This window comes from Schistocerca gregaria, chromosome 9 (genome assembly GCF_023897955.1).
Source record: "Schistocerca gregaria isolate iqSchGreg1 chromosome 9, iqSchGreg1.2, whole genome shotgun sequence".
NCBI lineage: Eukaryota > Metazoa > Arthropoda > Insecta > Orthoptera > Acrididae > Schistocerca > Schistocerca gregaria.
This window is the reverse complement of record NC_064928.1, coordinates 203,184,537-203,207,798: the sequence shown is the minus strand read 5'-3', so window position 1 is coordinate 203,207,798 and position 23,262 is coordinate 203,184,537. Positions and strand designations below refer to the sequence as shown.

Here is a 23,262-nt window from a genome sequence, read left to right as displayed (position 1 = left end):
GGAAAGTAAGAAATGGATACGACAGCGAAAATCAATTTATTCTTATTTTGCAATAGTTAGCTACACCTTCCAGCTACTTCGCTACATAATTGCTGCTACGTGTTTTTTCGTAGTTATGTACCAACGTTCCAATACCCTCGTCATAGAACGCAGCCTTATGTGATTTCTATCACTTCTATACGCTGGTCCACAGCTCGTTCTCTGTCAGTATATATTGTCTTCACAGCCAGCAGTTCATGTAAGGAGAGACGAACATCAGTGGGAGCCAAGTCCAGGCTGTATGGTGAGCAAACACTTCCCATCGGAAACGCCGCAGAGGTGTCCTCATTTGCTCCTGCGTTACGCGGCTGAGATCTGTCACGAAAAACGCAACGCATGACAGTTATGTTGTGTGTGGTTGCATGAAATCAGGCGCAATTTCAGAATGGGCACTCGTACTTGGCTGTAGACACTACTGTTACAGGCATCTTTACGTGCTTGTCGCGTGCTCAGGACTGAAAAGAGCAACCTGACGAGATCGACAGGTATAGACACAACCCAACAACTGTCGTTCCCATTTCGTGACTTGTCGGACCTTACTTCCCGAACAGCCCTAGGAATTCTGAGACTAAAGAGTCCCCTTGCATGGCGTGGCACAATTTGTCACCACAGGTTGGACAATGTCATTCAACAAGTCAGTGAATAATGTCTGTTCATTCCTTTTCTTCCTGAACTCACACAACACCTGATATGATGTAGCAGTGCCCATGTTGTTCCAAATTAGGGTGCAATGTTCCTTTGCACATGCAGACTCAACAATATCGTATTTATTCGCAGACAGGGGTTAAGCAATTTTCTAGTAAAATATCTCCCCTGTATAGGAATATACATAATGAATGTACGAGTACAGGATTTAGACACATGGTCGATGACATATGGAAGTTTGGATGTGGCTGTGAGTCGCGCTTGGACAGCTTAGTGGTAAGGTGATCAGTCGCGAAAAGCGTGCAATCCGGGTTCGAGTCCCAGTCTGGCACAAATATTCATTGTTGTCATTCCATTGCAGAACTGATGGTTGTACACATTTTCAACTGCAAATACATTTCACGTATTTTATTAGGTCTGCAGTCATCACAGTGCCTGTTCCTTTGTACATGCATTCATGTCTAAAGGAAAATTTCATCGTGGGTCAGATAGCCTAATTGGAAGGCGACCGCTCTCGGAAAACAGAAAATCCAGGAAAGAGTCTCTGCTCAGCACAAATTTTCATTCTTGTCGTCCCATTACACAGCTGATGGTTGCTCAAGTTCGCAACTGCGAATACATCTCATGCACTTGGTACATTGTTTCACAAAAATCAACAAATATACTGATTTCATTTACATAGGAAGAAACTGTTCATACACACAGGAAAAAATTTTCTTTCTTTCTGTCTTTCTTTCTTTCTTCTGAATGACTAATTTTGCATTCCTGTTTACGTTTCAGCATTTAAGAACGTTAGATTAATTGCCTCAGTCTCTTTTCCCAATGATCGGTGAAAAGGTGGAACACTTGCTCAGCGAAGATAGACGACAGGAGGCGTCAGAGGTTGGCGGACAGTTCCAACTTATCGGGATTTGATCCAGAATATTTCTTGTTCGAACTGTTCCTGGGTGTTACGAGTCGACCAGGACGTCATTTAGGTGTTCGTCAAATTATCCACATACGCCTGGATCGTGAGACGATTGTATGGGGTAATCACCGAATCTTTTTCACAAATCGAGACGGCTTTGTTGAAAGAAACATTTTAAAACCAAAACAATATAAGATTTTCATTTCTAAAACAATATGAAAATTTGTATTACATTTATATACAGGGTGGTCCATTGATCGTGACCGGGCCAAATATCTCACGAAATAAGCACCAAACGAAAAAACTACAAAGAACGAAAATTGTCTAACTTCAAGGGGGCTATCCCACTAGATGCCGCTGCCATAGCTCAAACGGATGTCAACTGCGTTTTTTTAAAATAGGAATCGCCATTTTTATTACATATTCGTGTAGTACGAAAAGAAATATGAATGTTTTAGTTGGACCACTTTTTTCGCTTTGTGATAGATGGCTCGGAAACAGTCACAAACACATGGCTCACAATTTTAGACGAACAGCTGGTAAAAGGCAGGTTTTTTTTTTTTAATTAAAATACAGATCGTAGGTTAGTTTGAAAATTTTATTTCTGTTGTTCCAATGTGATACATGTACCTTTTCTGAGAACGCATGCTGTTACAGCCTGATTACCTGTAAATATCACATTAATTCAATAAATGCTCAAAATGATGTCCATCAACCTCAGTGCATTTGGAAATACGTCCGCACTGGCGGAATGTTACGTGATATCACGTACATATATGTTTGTGATTATTACAGCGCCTTCTATCACAAAAGGAAAAAAGTGGTGCAACTAAAACATTCATATTCCTCTACGTACTGCACGAATATGTAATAAAAAATGGAGGTTCCTATTTTTTAAAAAAAATGCATTTGATATCCGTTTGACCTATCTCAGCGCCATCTAGCTGCCCAACCATGGCGCCATCTGGTTTCCCCCTACAAGCTAGACGAGTTTCGTTCTTTGTAGTTTTTCGTTTGATGCTCATTTCGTGAGATAATTGGCCCGGTCGCTATCAATAGACCACCCTGTATCTAATGATAACTCCTAAGCGATTTTAAGAAGTTCTACTATATCGTAGCAATCCGCCCTCTTTTATTCACGGACGCGGTCTTCTTTTAGTCAAACACCACAAGAACTGCCAGGAAAATGTAACATCTTACGAAAATCTGCATAAGACACAGCTCGTCTCTGTATTTGTATTTGATGTTCGTTTTAATTATATCATTTGGATTTTCACAATTCTGTCGTGTAGGCAACAGTCTGTCTCCGGCTTTCCGCTAGCGGTCAAGTCTGCGTTGCACAAATGAGACAGTCGTAAGGTTCGCGCCACGCAAGGGCGTAGACAGTTCGTCGGTACTGGCGTAGAGCGGATAGCCAACATACGATGTAGTCACGTTTACGTGGACTACCTTGCAGGACCTTCCGAGAACATCCGTCTTCCACACAAAAAACCTCTGACAGCCAGATACTCACAGGATCAAACCCAGGTAAGCAAAGTGTTCTCCATCTTTTTATGCGCCTGAATAGGTCAAACGGATATCAACTACGTCTTTTTTTAAATAGGAACCCCCATTTTTATTAAATATTCGTGTAGTACGTAAAGAAATATGAATGTTTTAGTTGGATAACTTTTTTCGTTTTGTGATAGATGGCACACCACGACACCGTGGACTTCCTCTTAGGTGGGTCAGAAACCGTGCAGAACAGACGCCAAAGTACTGGCGTCGTATGATGTTTGTGGACAAACCTCGCATCTGTTTGTGCCCTGATAATCGGTGACGACGTATTTTGAGACAACATGTGACGTCATCAGTCTCCTGGAACTTAGAACTACTTAAACATAACTAACCTAAGGACAGCACACACATCCATGCCCGAGGCAGGATTCGAACCTGCGACAGTATCAGCAGCGTGATTCCCGGCTGAAGCGCCTAGAACCGCTCGGCCACAACGGTCGGCGGTAGTATAGAATACCTCCAACATTGAGTGCAACAATGTGGTGGTGGAGTGATGCTCTGGGGCTGGTACTCCATTGCGCCACCGTACACGTCTCGTAGTTGTTGGTGGTAATCGTACTATTTAACAGTACAGGGACTAGATTCTCCAACTAATAGTGGGTCCATACCGATAACATCTTACTGACAATGTCATCTTGATGAATAACAACTAGCGTGCTAGCCTCGTGAACACATTCCTCCAGCATGCTATGATTGCCAGAAAGGTCTGCCTGTTCCCTCGACATGAACTCAGTCGAGCGTGTGTGGGATCTATTGAAAGGAGACGGTTTTCGACGTGACGTCAAAAATGGTTCAAATGGCTCTAAGCATTATGGGAGTTAACATCTGTCATCAGTCTCCTAGAACATAGAACTACTTAAGCCCCACTAACCTAAGGACATCACACACATCCATGCCCGAGGCAGGGTTCGAACATGCTAACGTAGCGGTTGCTCGGTTCCAGACTGAAGCACCTAGAACGGCTCAGCTACAACTACCAGCCCCAGGAGAATGTCTCCCATAGCATACTACTGCTGTCAGCAGCCTGTGTCCATAGTGTACTGCATGTTTTGAGCCGCCGTTGACCTGATTAGAGCGTTTGTGCAGACGACCATGGACCTAGTGCAGCAAAAATGTGGTTTAGGCGCCACGTTTCCACATACTGACGGTCAAATCTCGATGGTCCAGTGCCCACTGCAATCGTAATTGACGATGTCATCGGGTCAACATATTAACCGTAGGGCTGGTCTGGAGTAAAACGCCATGCTCAACAATGTATGGTGAATGGTGTGCTCTCAAATACTTGTGCATGCACCAATACTGTACTCGTTGAGCACAGATGTCACAAACCACCATCTATCCTACTTTACAAAGCCTCCGAACCCCACGTTCTGTGAAGCATCGTGGACATCCAACCATTTAGCGGCAAGTGATAGTTTCATTGTCCTTCTACCTCTTTCTGTAGATACGAAAGAAAAGGGCACAGGTCATCCCCGTTTACAAGAAGGAACGTCGAACACATGTGCACAACTATAGATCTATATCTCTAACGTAATCAGTTGTAGAATTTTAGAACACGTATTATGTTCGAGTATAATGACTTTTCTTGAGACTAGAAATCTACTCGGTAGGAATCAGCATGAGTTTTGGAAAAGACGATCGTGTGAAACAAAGCTCACGCTATTCGTCCACGAGACTCAGAGGGCCATAGACACGGGTTCACAGGCAGATGCCGTGTTTCTTGACTTCCGCAAGGGGTTTGATACAGTTCCACACAGTTGTTTAATGAACAAAGTAAGAGATATGGACTATCAGACCAATTGTGTGATTGGATTGAAGAGTTCCTAGATAACAGAACGCAGCATATAATTCTGAATGGTGAGAAGTCTTCCGAAGTAAGAATGATTTTAGGTGTGCCGTAGGGAAGTGTCGTAGGACCATTGCTATTCATAATATAAATAAATGAGATTGTGGATCGTTTATCATTTAGCTACAATATAGGAGGTCAGCAACTGGAAGCAGTTTATTCCACAAATTATCTGGGAGTAGGCATTAGGAGTGATTTAAAATGGAATGACCATATAAAATTAATCGTCGGTGAGGCAGATGCCGGACTGAGATTCATTGGAAGACACCGAAGCAAATGCAGTCCGAAAACAAAGGAAGTAGGTTACAGTACACTTGTTCGCCCACTGCTTGAATATTGCTCACCAGTGTGGGATCGGTACCAGATAGAGCTGATAACAGACATACAGAAGATCCAACGGAGAGCAGCGCGCTTCGTTACAGGATCATTTAGTAATCGCGAAAGCGTTACGGAGATGATAGATAAACGCCAGTAGAAGAATCTGCAGGAGACGCGCTCAGTAGCTCGGTGCGGGCTTTTGTTGAAGTTTCGAGAACACACGTTCACCGAGGAGTCAAGCAGTATATAGCTCTCTCCTACGTATATATCGAGAAGACACCATGAGGATAAAATCAAAGACATTAGAGCCCACACAGAGGCATACCGATAATCTTTCTTTCCACGATCTATACGAGACTTGAATAGAAGGGAGAACCGATAGAGGTACTCAAGGTACCCTCCACCACAGCCGGCCGCGGTGGTCTCGCGGTTCTAGACGCGCAGTCCGGAACCGTGCGACTGCTACGGTCGCAGGTTCGAATCCTGCCTCGGGCATGGATGTGTGTGATGTCCTTAGGTTAGTTAGGTTTAAGTAGTTCTAAGTCCTAGGGGACTAATGAACACAGCAGTTGAGTCCCATAGTGCTCAGAGCCATTTGAACCATTTTTGAACCTCTACCACACACCGTCACGTGGCTTGCGGAGTATGGATGTGAGCGTAGATGTAGATGAACATTCTACCAGCATCGCCGTTTTCGAGGTACTCGTCCATTACTTTGTCAAAGACGCTTATCTCAATGGATTTTATCATTTGCAGCCCATATCTTCGCTATGATGATCCACTGTCCGTGCCTACTTCGCTTACATACTTTTGTTATCGCGTCACGTGCCCAAATGGCCACCAGGCAGCACGCAAAGTCGCAGTTGGCAGTGGTCATAACGTTCTGGTTTACCAGTGTATACAGAGAATAAGAGAGGTAGATATTGACCAGTTATATGAAATATTCTCCACTGTTGGTGGATAACACCAGCAAAACCGCTCGGCAGCATTGTAGGGAACTACCGGCAAAACAGCAATATTGCCCAGCTGTACAATAATATTGCCACCTAGTGCAGCCACGCTGCAGCAGTGTTGATAACAAGACTATTGCAGCCAGATATTTCCATCATTTAAGGCCCATCTAAAGGCACCTTTCCTCAGTCATCTTTCAAAACATCCCTCCATCTGAAACTGCAGTGTTTAGTGTCCACATAATACAGGGTGGGGAAAATAAAGTGGCCCAGAGAACAGTGTTCCAGGATACAAGGAGAGAGAGGAGAAGAAAGGCCATACTTTAATAACCTGACTATAGCAAATGTTGAAAATGACCTCCGCTCAAACATCTCTTGACACTTTTGGGTCCTGGTCAGCAAGTTGCTCGACGCATATCGAAGCTGGACTCCTAGAATTACTGTACTCTCATCGGAAATTTTCTGCTGCTGCTCTTGTAGAGTATGTAGATTGTTGCGATACACCTTAGACCACACAAAGCAATCGCACACTGACAGATCACGTGACCTGCGTGGCCAGCTAGGGCCATGATCAGACTTACCTCTGCTAACAACTCTGTCAGGCGTGTAGGCTGTGTAAATATATTACAAAGTTGTATGGGCAGTTGCTCCATGATGTTGGAAGTAACTGTATGTCTTTTCCTCTTCTGGCAATGCTGCCGCAAATAGTTTGAAAATATTGGCAATGTAAACCGCTAATGTCTGGACCGATTTTATTTGCCCCACCCTGTAGCTCCACTCGCTGGTGCTTGGGGGTAACCATTACGGTGCTGCCGTCCTGGTCATGTAATTAATTCAGTACGCAGCGAAATATTTTATTTGGAAATAAAGAACACACTTCGTACGCCGCTACTGCACTGTGAATGCTTTTATAGCCGGCTGTTGTAGCCGAGCGGTCCTAGGCGTTTCTGTCCGGAACCGCACTGCTGCTACGGTCACAGGTTCGAATCCTGCCTCTGGCATGGATGTGTGTGATGTCCTTAGGTTAGTTAGGTTTAAGTAGTTCTGAATGTAGGGTACTGATGAGCTCAGAAGTTAAGTCCCATAGTGCTCAGAGCCATTTGAACCATTTGAACGCTTTTATTCTTCCAAGATAACCGGTTTTAACAGTCGTATGCTGCCATCATCTGACTTCTGTCTAAAACAGGAAGATAATGAAGGGGAGAGGGAGGGAGGGAGATTACAATTAATTTCAACGATTATATAAAATACACAATTCCGTATACCTTACAGAACTTGTTCTAAAATGAAATAAAAACATAAAAGCTGCTCCACGCATATACATATCCTGATGAAAACCCTGTTGATAAAATACAGACAGTTGGCACAATGCACACAGCTGATGAGTTTCTCGTGTCGACTGTGCATATCGGAGCGAACATGAGCCTCCCAAGCATGTCACACATCACGGTGCTGCCGGCGGAATGTAAACATAGAGGCTGCAGATTCACTGTAAAGTATGGCGTATGTATGGCGAATGTAGTCCAATCTAAATGATCACATGCTGTGGCTGTAAACTGTGAATGGCGGTGCACCAGAGATGAGGGGGGATATTTCAGAGTACCCGATATAACATTTATGATGCCATTGACCATATAGACAAAATTACCATGGGCGTATGGTCCATATAAAATATATGTGCTTATCGATAGTGAGAAGAAGACAATAATAATCAAAAAAATTTAAAAAATTAGCCTACATCTTTCACTTACGAAGCAGCGTGACATAAAAAGAAACCGTACTGGTGCGAATGCGTTTGCTATACATACCAGACCTGGTGGGGTCATGTAAAGTATCACCCATAATCTCACTGTCAATAAGCACGCATTATGCAAGTACTACAGACTTTAATTGGACCCTAAGTCTACGATAATTTCATATGTGTAGTCACTGGCATTTGGAATTGTTATCTTGGCCACTTTTAGCACCTGTACTTTTCTAGTACAACGCTATTCATTGCTTGCACACAATCCAGCAGCGACACGCGTAACTCGGTATCATCTACACCTACATCTACATGGATACTTTGCACATCACATCAAAGTGCCTGGCAGAGGGTTCACCGAACAATTCTTTATTATTCCATCTCGTATAGCGCGCGGAAAGAATGAACACCTATATCTTTCCGTACGGGCTCAGATTTCCATTATTTTATCGTGGTCATCGTTCCTCCCTATGTAGCTCGGTGTCAACAAAATAATTTCGCATTCGGAGGAGAAAGTTGGTGATTGTAATTTCGTGAAAAGATTCCGTCGCAGCGAAAAACGTCTTTCTTTTAATGGTGTTTAGCCCAAACCCTGTATCATTTCTGTGACACTCTCTTCCATATTTCGCGATAATACAAAACGTGCTGCCTTTCTTTGAACCTTCTAGATGTACTCCGTCAGTCCTATCAAATAAAAATCCCAAACCACGCACCAGTATTGTAAAAGGATGGACAAGCGTAGTGTAGGCAGTCTCCTTAGTAAATCTGTCACATTTTCAGTGTCCTGCCAATAAAACGCAGTCTTTGGTTAGCCTTCCCAACCACATTTTCTTTGCGTTCCTTCCAATTTAAGTCGATCGTAATTGTAATACCTAGTTATTTAGTTGAATTTACGGCTTTTAGATTAGACTGATTTATCGTGTAACCGAAGTTTGAGTTCATTTTAGCACTTATCTGGATGACCTCACACTTTTCGTTACTCGGGTCAACTCCCACTTTTCGCACTATCCAGTTATATTTTTCAAATCGTTTTGCAGTTTGTTTTGATCTTCTGATGAATTCATTAGTCGATAAACGACAGCGTCATCTTCAAACAGCCGAAGACGGCTGCTCGGATTGTCTCCCAAATCGTTTATATAGATAAGGACAGCAGAGGGCCTATAAAATTACCTTGGGGAACGCCAGAAACCACTTCTGTTTTACCCGATGACTGTCCGTCAATTACTACGAATTGTGTGACCTCTCTGACAGGAAATCACAAATCCAGTCACATAACTGAGACGGTGTTCAATATGCACGCAATTTCACTACGAGCCGCTTGTGTGGTACAGTGTCAAAAGCCTTCCGGAAATACGGAATCGATCTGAAATCCCTGCCGCCTCTAAGTTAACGCTTCGCCGGCACTGTGGTGGTGAAAGGGAAGATTGAAGAGTCTCCGTCTCCGCTATATGCGTGGGTGGTTTGAGGATTTTATCAACTGTGTGCATTTTATCAAATATGTGCATCCTATCATCTGGGTTTCTATCAAGATATGTGTGCATGCGGAGAGCCTTTTACACTTTGGCTTCATGTAATGTAACATGGCAATTTTATAACAAGTTCCATAAAGTTCGTGGAATTTTTTAATTCATAAAATTAGTGAAATTGTGGCCTCCCTCCCTCTCACTCCTCATTATCTTAATTTTCCCCCTTAGACCTGATTATGGCAGCGTAGGACTGAAACCTGTCATCGTGGAACAATAAAAGCGTCCACACTGCGATTGTAGCTTACGAAGCAAGTTCTTCATTTCCAACCATACAGTACAGAATGAGTACCTTACAGTGAGAGTTTCCATTCCCTATTTTGCATGTCGCCTCTCATTTTCGTCAATTCCATTAATGTTGTATGTCATTGCACTGTGGTAACAGACCGAATAAGGTTATTGTAACGAGAGTATTTGTACTGAGAGCTCAAAATACTTTTCGCTAGTTTCTTATGCATGTTGGGTTGCTTCCCTGTGTTGCCTGTGCGAGGCTAGCATCGGAGGACGTGGCGCACTGCGTTTCCGGTTGGGGCCTGCACTTCTCCGGATACTGAGAGATTAATTTTATACTAAAGTCCTCAGCAGCACGGGCGCTCCCCTTGCCACAAGTCCACCTTGCTTGTTTCTGCATGTGATTCTATGTGAGCTCTCGCTACTAATTTCGATACAGCAATATATTCGAGAGAGTAATATTTGATTGATTGGGAGTCGCAGCTCGTGGTCGTGCGGTAGCGATCTCGCTTCCCGCGCACGGGTTCACGGGTTCGATTCCCGGCGAGGTCAGGGATTTTCTCTGCCTCGTGATGACTGGGTGTTGTGTGCTGTCCTTAGGTTAGTTAGGTTTAAGTAGTTTTAAGTTCTGTTAAGTCCCATAGTGCTCACAGCCATTTGAACCATTTTTGAATTCATTTGGACCTCCAGTCATTATCGTCAAGCTCTTGCGTCACACAGAGTAGGAGTCCTTGTTCTCGAGCCAACTCTTATTCGCACAATAGTTCAAAATATCCTGTCCTTTAACCTACTGTTTGTGTCGATAATCATGTGCCTTTATGTTCTGATGCATAGTAAATCTCATTGTAGTATTTAAGCTGCATCTCATTTCGTGGATATAAAATGTAGACTGGCAATGGCAAGGAAAGCGTATCTGAAGAAGAGAAATTTGTTAACATCGAGTATTGATTTAAGTGTCAGGAAGTCGTTTCTGAAAGTATTTGTATAGAGTGTAGCCATGTATGGAAGTGAAACATGGACGATAAATAGTTTAGACAAGAAGAGAATAGAAGCTTTCGAAATGTGGTGCTACAGAAGAATGCTGAAGATTAGATGGGCAGATAATATAACTAATAAAGAGGTATTGAATAGCATTGGGGAGAAGAGGAGTTTGTATGGAGTGTAGCCATGTATGGAAGTGAAATATGGACGATAAATAGTTTAGACATGAAGAGAATAGAAGCTTTCGAAATGTGGTGTTACAGAAGAACGCTGAAGATTAGATGGGTTGATCACATAACTAATGTCGAGGCTTTGAACAGAATTGGGGAGAAGAGCAGTTTGTGGCACAACTTGACTAGAAGAAGGGATCGGTTGGTAGGGCATGTTCTGAGGCATCAAGGGATCACCAATTTAGTACTGGAGGGCAGCGTGGAGGGTAAAAATCGCAGAGGGACACCAAGAGATGAATACACTAAGCAGATTCAGAAGGATGTAGGCTGCAGTAGGTACTGGGAGATGAAGAAGCTTGCACAGGATAGAGTAGCATGGAGAGCCGCATCAAACCAGCCTCAGGACTGAAGGCCACAACAACAACAACCACTCTCATTTCGTAGATATATGCAGAGTCCCATTTCCTGTCCTCTATTATGATAAAGTTCTCTTTCTTTTTTTCTCTGATTACGATTTTATTAAATTATTGTGAGTGTGCACCCCTTATTTTACCAACTAGCAGGTTCCACCATCATTTCCCTTCGTTGCCGTTGTGCGCATAATTAATTAGGTGGTAGGTAAGGAGGGGTTCGAGTACATGTCTCTTTCTCATGCAAAAATTTTCAGAATTAAAGAGTTACAAATTCTTCGCCACCCCGGCACATCGCAACATAATGCTTTATTATTAATAATCATTACTTTGCTGAAACATATTTTTGTTATCCATTACATTATGTAAGAAGTTCTAAGAATGTCTTGTTACCAAGACCTGTTATACAAACGTAGGAAGTAGATCTAAGGGTGGCAATGAAGACGCATGATACAGACTCACACTGCCTCCGTGAGTCGCTTGCGCCTCTGCCAGTTCCTCATTGCTGCAGACCCCTGCTCTCGGTCCGGTCTCTGGACACCTGGTTTCCACCACTGTAATAGACTGTTCTTAAGGAGAGGGAGCGTGGTATCGTTGCAGACAATAAGAACGAAAAAGGCAGGGCCCTGAAGCATGCTCACCAGATGGACGTAGTAAATGGCCTGTGGAAGTCCTTCAACCTGGTGGAAGGCCACGCGAATAAATACGCCCAGTCCGCTGAAGATACACATCTTGGCTATGAGGAAGGCTAACCGTCTCTTGCTGCCCAACTTCAGTTTCGAAGTAACATCCAGCTGCTTCATGGAAGACCGGTTCCGAAGGTATAGGTCCCATACCATTACGAGTACCACTGAGTTGAAGAGAATCGATAAGCAGACGGCGACGAGGAACAGTACCCTGCTATGGAATATGTACGTGTCGTCCACACGCTCCAGAACGATCATTGCCGTCGACACCGTTGTCCAGAGACTGGACACCCACAGGAGGTGCTTTCGGAATATTCGACGGGCTTCGCCCTGGCTCAGTTGGTCCGGAAGACTGAGCTGTCGAACGCACTTCAACATCTCGTAACAGAACGAGTTGAGCCAGAGGCAAGTAAAAATGGTGAGCGAGCTGTCGAGTTGTACTGTCGTCGGGAGGTCTAAGCTGTTCGCAAAGCGGTGGACAATCTCGGAGAGCACGATCTGTACCAACCCCGTGATCTGGAAGCACAGCAACAGCTTCCCGGGGACGTTACGTAGTTTTGGGATACAACCATACACTCCCGCAGTTAAAACTCGAAAGACGACATTGACAGAAATCAGTGTAACGTCTAAAGGCTGCAGAAAGTCAGTCTTAAGACTCATGTATTTCACTACGTTGCTTCTCCATTTGTAGATACTGGTAAACTCTGAGGGCCGCCAGTACGGTTCGCATTTATATGGACCAGTACCGACGGAAAACACCATTACGTCGTCTCGACGTGGGAATAGTGACTCGAAGCTGTCTCTGTGGAAGGACGGACACATCAGCCATAACATCGATCTCGAAATCGAGCAGATGCCATCTTCGGCGTTGAACTGTGCACAAACTTCCTCACGCGAGTTTGAAAGTACGCAGTACATATCGTTCACCGATTTGACGATTCCAGTAGGGACGTCGTGACAGATGCTCCTTTCATTGGACACTATCCAGGAGAGCAGACAGACGTTTATGTTCACTCTCTGCGTGTAGGCGAGGTAACTGGTGACTGGAATATGCGAGACCCTGTGGACGAGGTTACTCGTCAACCGAGTCCGACATTCTCTCTGTCTGTTGACGGTCCCCTGAGGTAGATCCTCCGTTGGACATGTGGGCAAAGCTATCATGTCCACCATCAACTGCACACAGCTCGCATCCACAGACACGACAATATTGCTCTGGTCACCCAGTATCGACTTTTCACCTTTAAAAAAAAGAAAGATTGATGATTTTTAGAAATAAAGCTACAGCTGCATCTAAGCCTACATATACACTAACGGCCATTAAATTTGCTACACCAAGAAGACTAGGTACTACAGATGCGAAATTTAACCGACAGGAAGAAGATGCTGTGACATGCACATGATCAGCTTTTCAGAGCATGCACACAAGGTTTGCGCCGGTGGCGATACCTACAACATACTGACATGAGGAAAGTTTCCAACCGTTGACCGGCGTTGCCTGGTGAAACGTTGTTGTGATGCCTCGTGTAAGGAGAAGAAATGCGTGCCATCACGTTTCCGACTTTCATTTAGGTCGGATTGAAGCCTATCGCGATTGCGGTTTATCGTATCGCGACATTGTTGCTCGCGTTGGTCAAGATCCAATGACTGTTGGCAGAATATGGAATCGGTAGGTTCAGGAGGGTAATACGGAACGCCGTGCTGGATCCCAACGCCCTCGTATCACTAGCAGTCCAGATGACAGGCATCTTATGCGAATGTCTGCAACGGATCGTGCAGCCACGTCTCGATCCCCCAGTCAACAGATGGAGACGTTTGCAAGACAAGAACCATCTGCACGAACAGTTCGACGACGTTTGTAGCAGCATGAACTATCAGCTCGGAGACAATGGCTACGGTTACCTTTGACGCTACATCACAGACAGGGGTGCCTGCGATGGTGTACTCAACGACCAACATGGGTGCACTAAAGGCAAAACGTCATTTTTTCGGATGAATCCATGTTCTGTTTACAACATCATGATGGTCGCAACCGTGTTTGGTGACATCGCGGTGAACGCACATTGGAAGCGTGTATTCGTCATCGCCATACTGGCGTATCACCCAGCGTGATTGTATGGGATGCCATGGGTTACACGTCTCGGTCACCTCTTGTTCGCATTGACGGCACTTTGAACAGTGGACGTTACATTTCAGATGTGTTACGACCCGTGGTTTTACCCTTCATTCGACCCCTGCGAAACTTTACATTTCAGCTGGATAATGCACGACCGCATGTTGCACGTCCTGTACGGTCCTTTCTGGATACGGAAAATTTTCGACTACTGCTCTGGTCAGAACATTCTCCAGATCTCTCACCAACTGAAAACGTCTGATCAATGGTGGCCGAGCAACTGGCTCGTCACAATACGCCAGTCACTACTCTTGATGAACTGTGGTATCGTGTTGAAGCTGCATGGACAGCTGTACCTGTACACACCATCCAAGCTCTGACTCAATGCCCAGGCGTATCAACACAGTTATTACGGCCAGATGCGGTTGTTCTGGGTACTGATTTAGCAGGATCTATGCACCCAAACTGCGTGTAAATGTAATCACATGTCAGTTGTAGTATAATATATTTGTCCATTTAATACCCGTTTATCATCTATATTTCTTCTTGGTGTAGCAATTTTAATGGCCTGTAGTTTATAATCTGCAAGCCATCATACGGTGCCTGGAGCATGGTACCTTGCACCACTACTAATCATTCCCTTTCCCGTTTCCCTTTCAAACAGAGCATGGGAGAAAACGAATGTCTATGTGCCTCCATTCAAGCAACAATTTCCCTTATCTCTTCTTTGAAATTGCTGTGCTCAGTGAAAATCAAGAAGAATTACCCAACATGTTGAATGGTATGGTGTAATCAGTACTCAATTCGGATCGACAGTAAGTCGACGAAAGACGGAAGTAATGAGAAGTAGCATAAATGAGAACAGCGAGAGAATTAACATCGTAATTGGTAATCATGAGTAGATAAAGTTAAGGAATTCTGATGCCTAGTCAGCAAAATAGCCCATGAAGGACGGAGCAAGGAGGACGTCAAATGCAGACTAGCACTGGCCAAAAGGGCATTTCTGGCCAACTTAAGTCTCCTGGTATCGAACATTGGTGTTAATTTGACGACGAAATTTCTGAGAATTTGCATTTGGAGCACAGCATTGTATGGCACTGAGCTATGGACTTTGAGAAAGCCGGAACAGAATAAAAAATGGTTCAAATGGCTCTGAGCCCTATGGGACGTAACTGCTGAGGTCATCAGTCCCCTAGAACTTAGAACTACTTAAACCTAACTAACGTAAGGACATCACACACATCCATGCCCGGGGCAGCATTCGAACCCGCGATACCGTTGCGATCGCGCGGTTCCAGACTGTAGCGCCAAGAACCGCTCGGCCACTCCGGCCGGAGGAACAGAAGAGAATAGACGCATTTGAGATTCGGTGCTACAGAAGAATGTTGAAAATTAGGTAGACTGATAAGGTAAGGAATAAAGAAGTTAACCGCAAAATCGGCAAGGAAGGGAATATATGGAAAACACTGGCAATTAATAAGGAACTGGATGATACGACTTCTAAAGTACTGGACGGAGAGGGAGAGAGTAAAAACTGTAGAGGGAGACTGGAATACATTCAGTGAATAGCTGAGAGAAAGAGGTTGGCACAGGACAGGAATTCCTTGGCAGTTCGCATCAAACCAGTCAGAAGAAGGATGACTCCGAAAAAAATGATACCTTATCGGTCCTTTCACGAAATACCTTGTACGTTTCTGGCAGTAGAATCGTTCTGCAGTCAGCTTCAAATGCCGATTCTCTTAGTTTTCTCAATAATGTCCCGCGATAGAAACACCGTTTTCTCTCCAGCGATTCCATTTGTATTCACGAAGCCTCTCTGTAATAGTCGCAAATCGATCGAACCTGCTGGTAACAAATCTAGCAGTAGGCGTCTGAATTGCTTTGATGCTTTCCTTTAACTCGAACTGATGGGGATCCCAAACACTAGAGCAGTACTCAAGAATGGGTCGCACTAGTTTTCCTATACGCAGTGTTCTTTGCAAATGAGCTACACTTCCGTAAAATTCAATCCATAATCCGAAGTCGCCCATCCGACTTCCCTATTAATCCAGAATGAGATTTTCACTCTGCACCGGAGTGTGTGCTGATATGAAACTTCCTGGCAGATTAAAAGTGTGTGCCAGACCGAGACTAGAACTCGGGACCTTTGCCTTTCGCGGGCAAGTGCTCTACCATCTGAGCTACCCAAGCACGACTCACGCGCCATCCACACAGCTTTACTTCTGCCAGTACCTCATCTCATACCTTCCAAACTTTACAGAAGCTCTCCTGTAAAACTTGCAGAACTAGCACAACTGAAAGAAAGGATATTGCGGGGACATGGCTTAGCCACAGCATGGGGAAAGTTTCCAGAATGAGATTCACACTCTGCAGCGGAGTGTGCGCTGATGTCAAACTTCCTGGCAGCAGTAAAGCTGTGAGGAGGGGACGTGAGCCGTGCTTGGTTGGGTAGCTCAGTTGGTAGAGCACTTGTCCGCGAAAGGCAAAGGTCCCGAGTTCGATTCTCGGTACGGCACACAGGTGTATTCTTCCAGGAAGTTTCAGAACAATTTTTGTTTATAAATGCCATACCTGTCGTGTACTTCAGTTTTTCAGTTTCAGTTGCAAACAATTTTGACTTTAAATTTGTTGTTCGTGGAAAATCTAAGTTTCATATTTTTGGCACGGAATAAGTTTTGAATCTGATAAGGCACTTTACCAATGATCGGTATGCAGACGTGTTTCACAGAGTTTTGAAGAACTATTTGTGCAAAACTGATGTTTGATATGGACATAGAGCTTTCTTTCTTACTGTAATTATGTTTAATTCTATTGTGAAGCTTAGTGATAGTGTCAGGGTTGCAACGAATATTGTGCGCTAATAGTCTGATTGTTTTTAGTTCTTCTTCTTCAGTGTCCAAAGTGATTTATTTGTATTCTGTTGAGAAGTAACTACAATGCACAGAGCATGGGCAGATGCAAAACTCATAACAAAAAAAAACTTTGTTAAATTTTATGAGGCGAATTTAAAACCTTCTCCAAACTATGCAATCACAAAAACTTTGTTATACTTTAGCACGGCAATGTAAAATTTGCAAAGAAGTCGACGCTACCAACTGACGATAGTCTCAAGCTCGAAACTAGTAATGGTACAAGAAAATCATTTCAAAAAAACTTGTGACTCGTTGCAATAATTCCTACAGTGTAATTTACGAAAACGAAAAAAACAACTCTAGAAGTCTTTGAGCCATTCACATGTCTGGGAACCTATTTCGTAAGCTCGTACCTTCGTTAACAGTCTGCTGTGTGGCAACGTGTCAAATGCCTGCCGGGAACCTAGGAATATGGAATCTGCCAGTTGCCCTTAATCCATGATTTCTATATAATTTATAGCTTTATCAAATGATTATCCAGTTTACTCGCATAATTATTATTCCTGTACTACTCATACCAGTCTTACACCAAAAAGGAAAACCAATGAAATTCAACGATTGTTAAAAAACTAACGAGAATTTTGTAATTTCGTGTGTTGCACTAGTCGGATTCGCATAATTCTTTTCGTCGTTGTTTTGGTAAACTGAAGCATGTGAAAAGTGTTAGCCACATAAAAATGAGTGAAAGAAATTACGTCAAATTTTGCTGTAAGAACAGAATAAAGGGAAGCAAACTTTTAGTAACGTTAAATATTGCTTTTGATGTGTCTGCTACCACTAACCTTAGGGTTTACAACTGGTGTAAGCGTTTCAGGGAAGGCTGTGAAGATTCTGAAGACAACGACCGCACTGTACGATCCAGCACATAAGCAGTCGATGTAATCGTGGAAATAAATTAAGAAAATGCCTATGATCGTTCGCCGAATCACAATCATAGAAGTCGCTGGTGAGCTGGCATATCAATTTGTTCATGCCATGAAATTATTTCGCATTTTGCGAGAATCAAATCTCTGACACACATATGTAGAGGAAGGAAATATATTATATGAACATGGGTTTGAAAACGCTTCATTTCCGTGTTAGAGCACAATTTCTACAACTTTCATGTCAATAATTGTGGGAAACACGAGGAAAATAACGTATCGGTGCAGTATTAAATATGCAAAACGTCCTCCTATTTCCAAGAGTACATGGAGCAATTATATGTCGCCTTAAATCTCTTATGCGTTGAAGCATCCCTGCAGAATTGCGTATTGTTTCACAGCCTTCCATAATACGGGAATGAAGACCCAGTTCATCTTGCTACGGGGTTCCGTACACAAGAGCTTTAAAATCTTCTCAAAAGTAGAAGTTTCGTGGGTTTAGGTCCGAAGAGAGTAGAAGCCACCTCTACCACCCATCCATCACGGAATCGCTTATTTAGAAGCCCACGAACATTAAAATTGAAATGACGAGAAACTCCAGCTTTAAGTACAAGCTTTGTCGCGCTAGCAGTGGCACGTGTTCCAGCAGAACAGGTAGAGTATCCTCTAAGAAATCAGTTTCTCCGTTGGGCTTGGGTGAGATAAGAAACACTCGCAAAGGTTTACAGCTCAAATATTGACAAAAGGTCTTTGTTGATGATGTGATTCCACAATTTCTGTTAATCACCGGATTACAAAATTTCGTGAGGATTTCCGACAGCTTATAATAAGCAATAGAAGTGGGCCAAAAACGGAACCTTGTTGGACTTCCTTCACAACATTTTGCATCCTGTTTGTTAAGTATGAATGAAATCAGTTGTGTTGCCCACGAATAATGTGATTATGAAGAGAAGTAAAAGATGAATGAAGTAGAGCGTTTCAGGATCCATGTCCATCTAACACGCTTTATTCTTGCATGTGCGATGAATTTTTTTCTGAAAGTTTCACCATAGCTATTGTTACATCCTGTATACTTCAGATCGTTTCTTGTTTGTGGATTATTGGCCAAAATCAATACTGTAATGATGCACTAGTCCCTATATTCTGCAGATACAGCCCCATGTGCTCTTCTGTTCCGGAAAGTGGAGGAAACCTTGAAGCACAGTCATTCTACAAACAAAGATGAGACTAAAAAGCACAACCGACAGAATTATCCGTCCTAAAGGGGGAGTACCAGGACTGTTTCAGGGATCGGAGAAAGTGGTGGCATTAGTGTATAATATCTGTTGGGATCATTTTGAAAAGAGAACGTTGATGTAGACACATAAACAAAATTCTTTTAAAAAACGGTAGTTTGTAGACACCTCGTATTTTTATTGTATAAAATATAGTTTTTTTACTTTTTAAGTATAAATATTTACGTATCGACGAGTGATTTGGAGCTAATGCCGTTTGTTGCTTTTCAACCTCCACAGTTTATATTCTGTCCAGTCCCTTCTTTGGTGTTCCAGGAGCCAACAGATTCCTTGATTAGGCTACCCACCTTCTAGACGGGTGACCCCGTTTCCTTTTTCTCTCCTTTTGTCATATATTATCACTAATTCGTTCTAAATGGTTATTCCGTAGTAAATTCCTCGTATCGTTAGCTTCAGTTATGTTCCCTGCCACTTCCCTAACTTTCCAGATTTCTTCATTTTAGTTGTGGCCCAACACTTCAGCATTTTGTCACCAGTAATTCATTTCCACAATACAGCATTTGATTTTATTTTCTCTTTCTTATTTCCCAAATTCTGACATATATAGACATACGATTCCCACGTAGTTTTCTACATAACATTATTAGTTTTATTTGTGATCCTGTTACTCCAGGGGATTGAATTTGACGGCGGAATAAAACGTTTTTCTTGTCCACTCTTAGCGTTGATGTCTTCTTCAGTCTTTCCACTGGCAGATGTAGTCACGCATAGATATTTAAAAGAAGAAAAACATACAACAATAAAATTTCCAGCACCTAATTCACGCTCTATGTCACCACTTGCTATCGTGATTTCAGTTTTCTTTGTTTTCATATTCAAGATCTACTTGCCATATTTTCCTAAGAGCTTCTTCATCATCTACTTCCTCACTACTTCATTCGCACCTAAATGCTCAACAGAGTCCGCATACAACCAATTTCGGAGTATTTCCCTAGTGTTCCTCTTTCGAACAGCACATAGGGAAAACGATCTCCTACATCTTGGTATGTGAGCTCTGAGACACTGGAATACAGTGACCAGTGGTATTACAGTGATTAAAGTTACGAAGAACGATGTGCTCGGATTAAGAACGGTGTAAACCAGGGGCGTAACCTTTCGCTTCCACCGTTCAATCTACACAGCGAAGAAACAATGACGGAAATAAAAGTAAGGTTCAAGAGTGGCATTGACGTTCTGGATGAAAGGAGGACAGTGATAAGATCCGCTGCTGAAATTGCTGTCCTCAGCGAGTGAACCGTAAAAAACCAAAGTACAGAAAAGCAAATTTGATGATCACGAAGTAGACGAAGTTAAGAAATTGTGCTATCTAGGAAACAAACTAATCCTTGACGGACGAAGCAAGGACGACATAAGAAGTACAGGGAAAGCGGGTATTCCTGGCCAAGAGAAGTCTACTGATATCATACATAGGTCTTACTTTGAGAAAGAAATTTCTGAGAATATACTTTTGGAGTACAGCATCGTATGGTAGTGTATCATGGACAGTGGGAAAACCAGAAGAGAAGAGAATCGAAGCATTTGAGATGTATTGATACAGAAGACTGTTGAAAATTAGATGGACTGATACGGTAGGGAGTGGGGAGGTTCTCCACAGAATTGGCACAGAAAGGAACATACGTAAACAGTGACAACAAGAAGGTACAGAATGGTAAGGCATGTATTAAGACATCACGGAATAACATCCATGGTGCTAGAAGAAGCTGTAAAAGTCGTGGAGAAAAGTGACACTTTGAGATGAAGAGCTTGGCGCAGGACAGGAATTCGGGACGGCAGCATCAAACCAGTCAGAAGAGTAGTACCACATTTAAAAATTATTTTCGATGTTAACATATTTCTTTTCTTCAGAAACGCTTTTCTTACAACTGCCAGTCGACAGTTTATATCCTCTTTAATTCTGCCATCATCAGTTATTTTACTACTTAGATAGATAGACTGTTAATGTCTCGTCTGCTGATCTAATTTTCTCAGTATTACTTGATTTAATTCGAGAAAATTTCATTTTTGTTGTTGATGTTCGTCTTATGTCCTACATGTCCGTTTATTCAACTTTACCAAGTGTCTCGCTGCCTCTGATAGAATTACAATATCAGCGCATACCTCAAACTGTTTATTTCTTCTCCCTGAACTTTAATTCATACTCCATACTTTTATTTAGTTTCCTTTACCGCCTGCTCAGAGTACAGATTGAATAACTTCGGGGATAGGCTGCAGCTTGTCTCGGTCCCTTCTCAATCACTGCTTCCCTTTCATAGACCTCGATTATTATAAATGCCATCTGGTTTCTGTATAACTTGTAAACAGCATTTCGCTGTCTGTAATTTATCCCTGTTACCTTCCGTATTTGAAAGGAAGTCTTCCATTCAACATTATCAAAAGCTTTCTCTAGGTCAACAAATGCTATAATCATAGGGTTGCCTTTCGTTAGCCTGGTTTCTAAGGTAGGTCGTAGAGTCAGTGTCGCCTCATGTGTTCCTGTATTTCTCCATCATCCAAACTGATCGTGCTCGAGATCGGCTACTATCAGTTATTGGATTCTTCTGTGAAAAATTGGTGTTGTTATTTTACCACGATGATTCGTTAAGGTGATAATTCATTAATATTCGCACCTATCACCATCTGATTTCTTTGAAATTGTAAGTAGTAGATTCTTCTGGAAGTCTGAGGGTATTTCATCTGTCCCATACGTCTTGCACACCAAATGGAAGAGATTTGTCTACTAGTAGTTCTGACAAAATGTCGGAATGTCGTCTACTCCCAGGGCCTCGTTTCGACTTAAGCCTTTAAATGTTCTGTCAAATTCTTCTCGCAATATCATATCTCTCATTTCACCATCATCTACGCCCTCTTCCATTTCCATAATATTTCCATCAAGTACGTCGCCTTTGGATATACCCTTTATTTCCACCATTCTTTGCTTAGGACTGGTTTTCCTACTGATCCCTTGATATTCACATGGTTGCTTCTTTATTCTTCAAAGGCTCATTCATTTTCCCCTACTGAATTGTGCTTCTATATCCTTAGATTTGTCGTCAAGCCATTCCAGCTTAGCCATTTTGCACTTCCTCATTTTTTACACGTTTGCATTCCCTTTCACCTACTTCATTTACTGCATTTTTATATTCTCTCGTTTCATAAATTCTATTTTTCCTGTGTTATTCAAAGATTTCTACCATGCCTTGTCTTTTTACCTATTTGATAATCAGCTGCCTTGACTATTTCATCTCTCAAAGCTAAGCATTCGTCTTCCACTGTATTCCATTCCTCTGCTCTTGTCAACTGTTGCCTAATGTGTCCTATGAAACTCTCAACAACATCTAGTCCTTTTCAGCTTATCTTCTTAATTTCCTACATTTTTTTGCAATTTCTTCCGTTTCAAGCTATTGTTCATAACCAATCTGCCCATGATAGAGTCTTACAATTTGAAATCTGGTTCTGACTTATGTTTCAGTGACTCTAGGTCTCTTCCACGTGTAGTTCTTTCCTTTATGATTCTTAAACCAAGTTTCAATGATGATTAAATTATATTCCGAGCAGAATTCTAACAGGTGGCTTCCTCTATCATTCCTTACCCCGAGTCCATGTTCAGCTATTGTTTTTCCTTCTCTTACTTTTCCTACTATCAAATTTCAGTTCCCTGTCACTATTAAATTTTCGTCTCCCTTAACAATCCAAATAATTTCTTTTACTTCAGCATACATTTATTTAACCTCTTCCTAATCTGTTGGCCTATGAAATTGTACTACTGTGGTAAACGTGATCCTCATGTCTTTCTTGACTACAATAATGCATTCCCTAAGATGAACCTAGTAGCTTATCTGATTGCTATTTTCTTATTCATTATTAAGCCCACACCTGCATTCCCCTAACTGATATTGTATTTATAACCCTGTGTTCATCTGTCCACACGTCCAGTACTATTTAATTTTAATATATTCATTTCCCTTCTAAAATTTTCCAGCCTACCTGCACGATTAAGGGGTCAATCCTACCACACTCTAGTCCATAGAATACAAGTTTTGTGTCACGTGATTTCATACTCCTGATTAGATGATGCCATCATCATTCAACCATACAG

At 42.5% G+C, this 23,262-nt stretch overlaps 1 protein-coding gene across 1 annotated transcript in view; it reads right to left on the bottom strand.

Moving 5' to 3' along the window:
- Nucleotides 1–11,779: 11,779 nt before the first annotated feature.
- The window catches only part of LOC126291513 (uncharacterized), a 56,474-nt gene continuing 44,991 nt past the window's right edge, over nt 11,780–23,262 (bottom strand). Inside the window, exon 6 of the mRNA XM_049985018.1 lies at nt 11,780–13,245. Coding sequence (XP_049840975.1) covers nt 11,780–13,245 — 1,466 coding nt within the window. The remainder of the gene's footprint in view (nt 13,246–23,262) is intronic.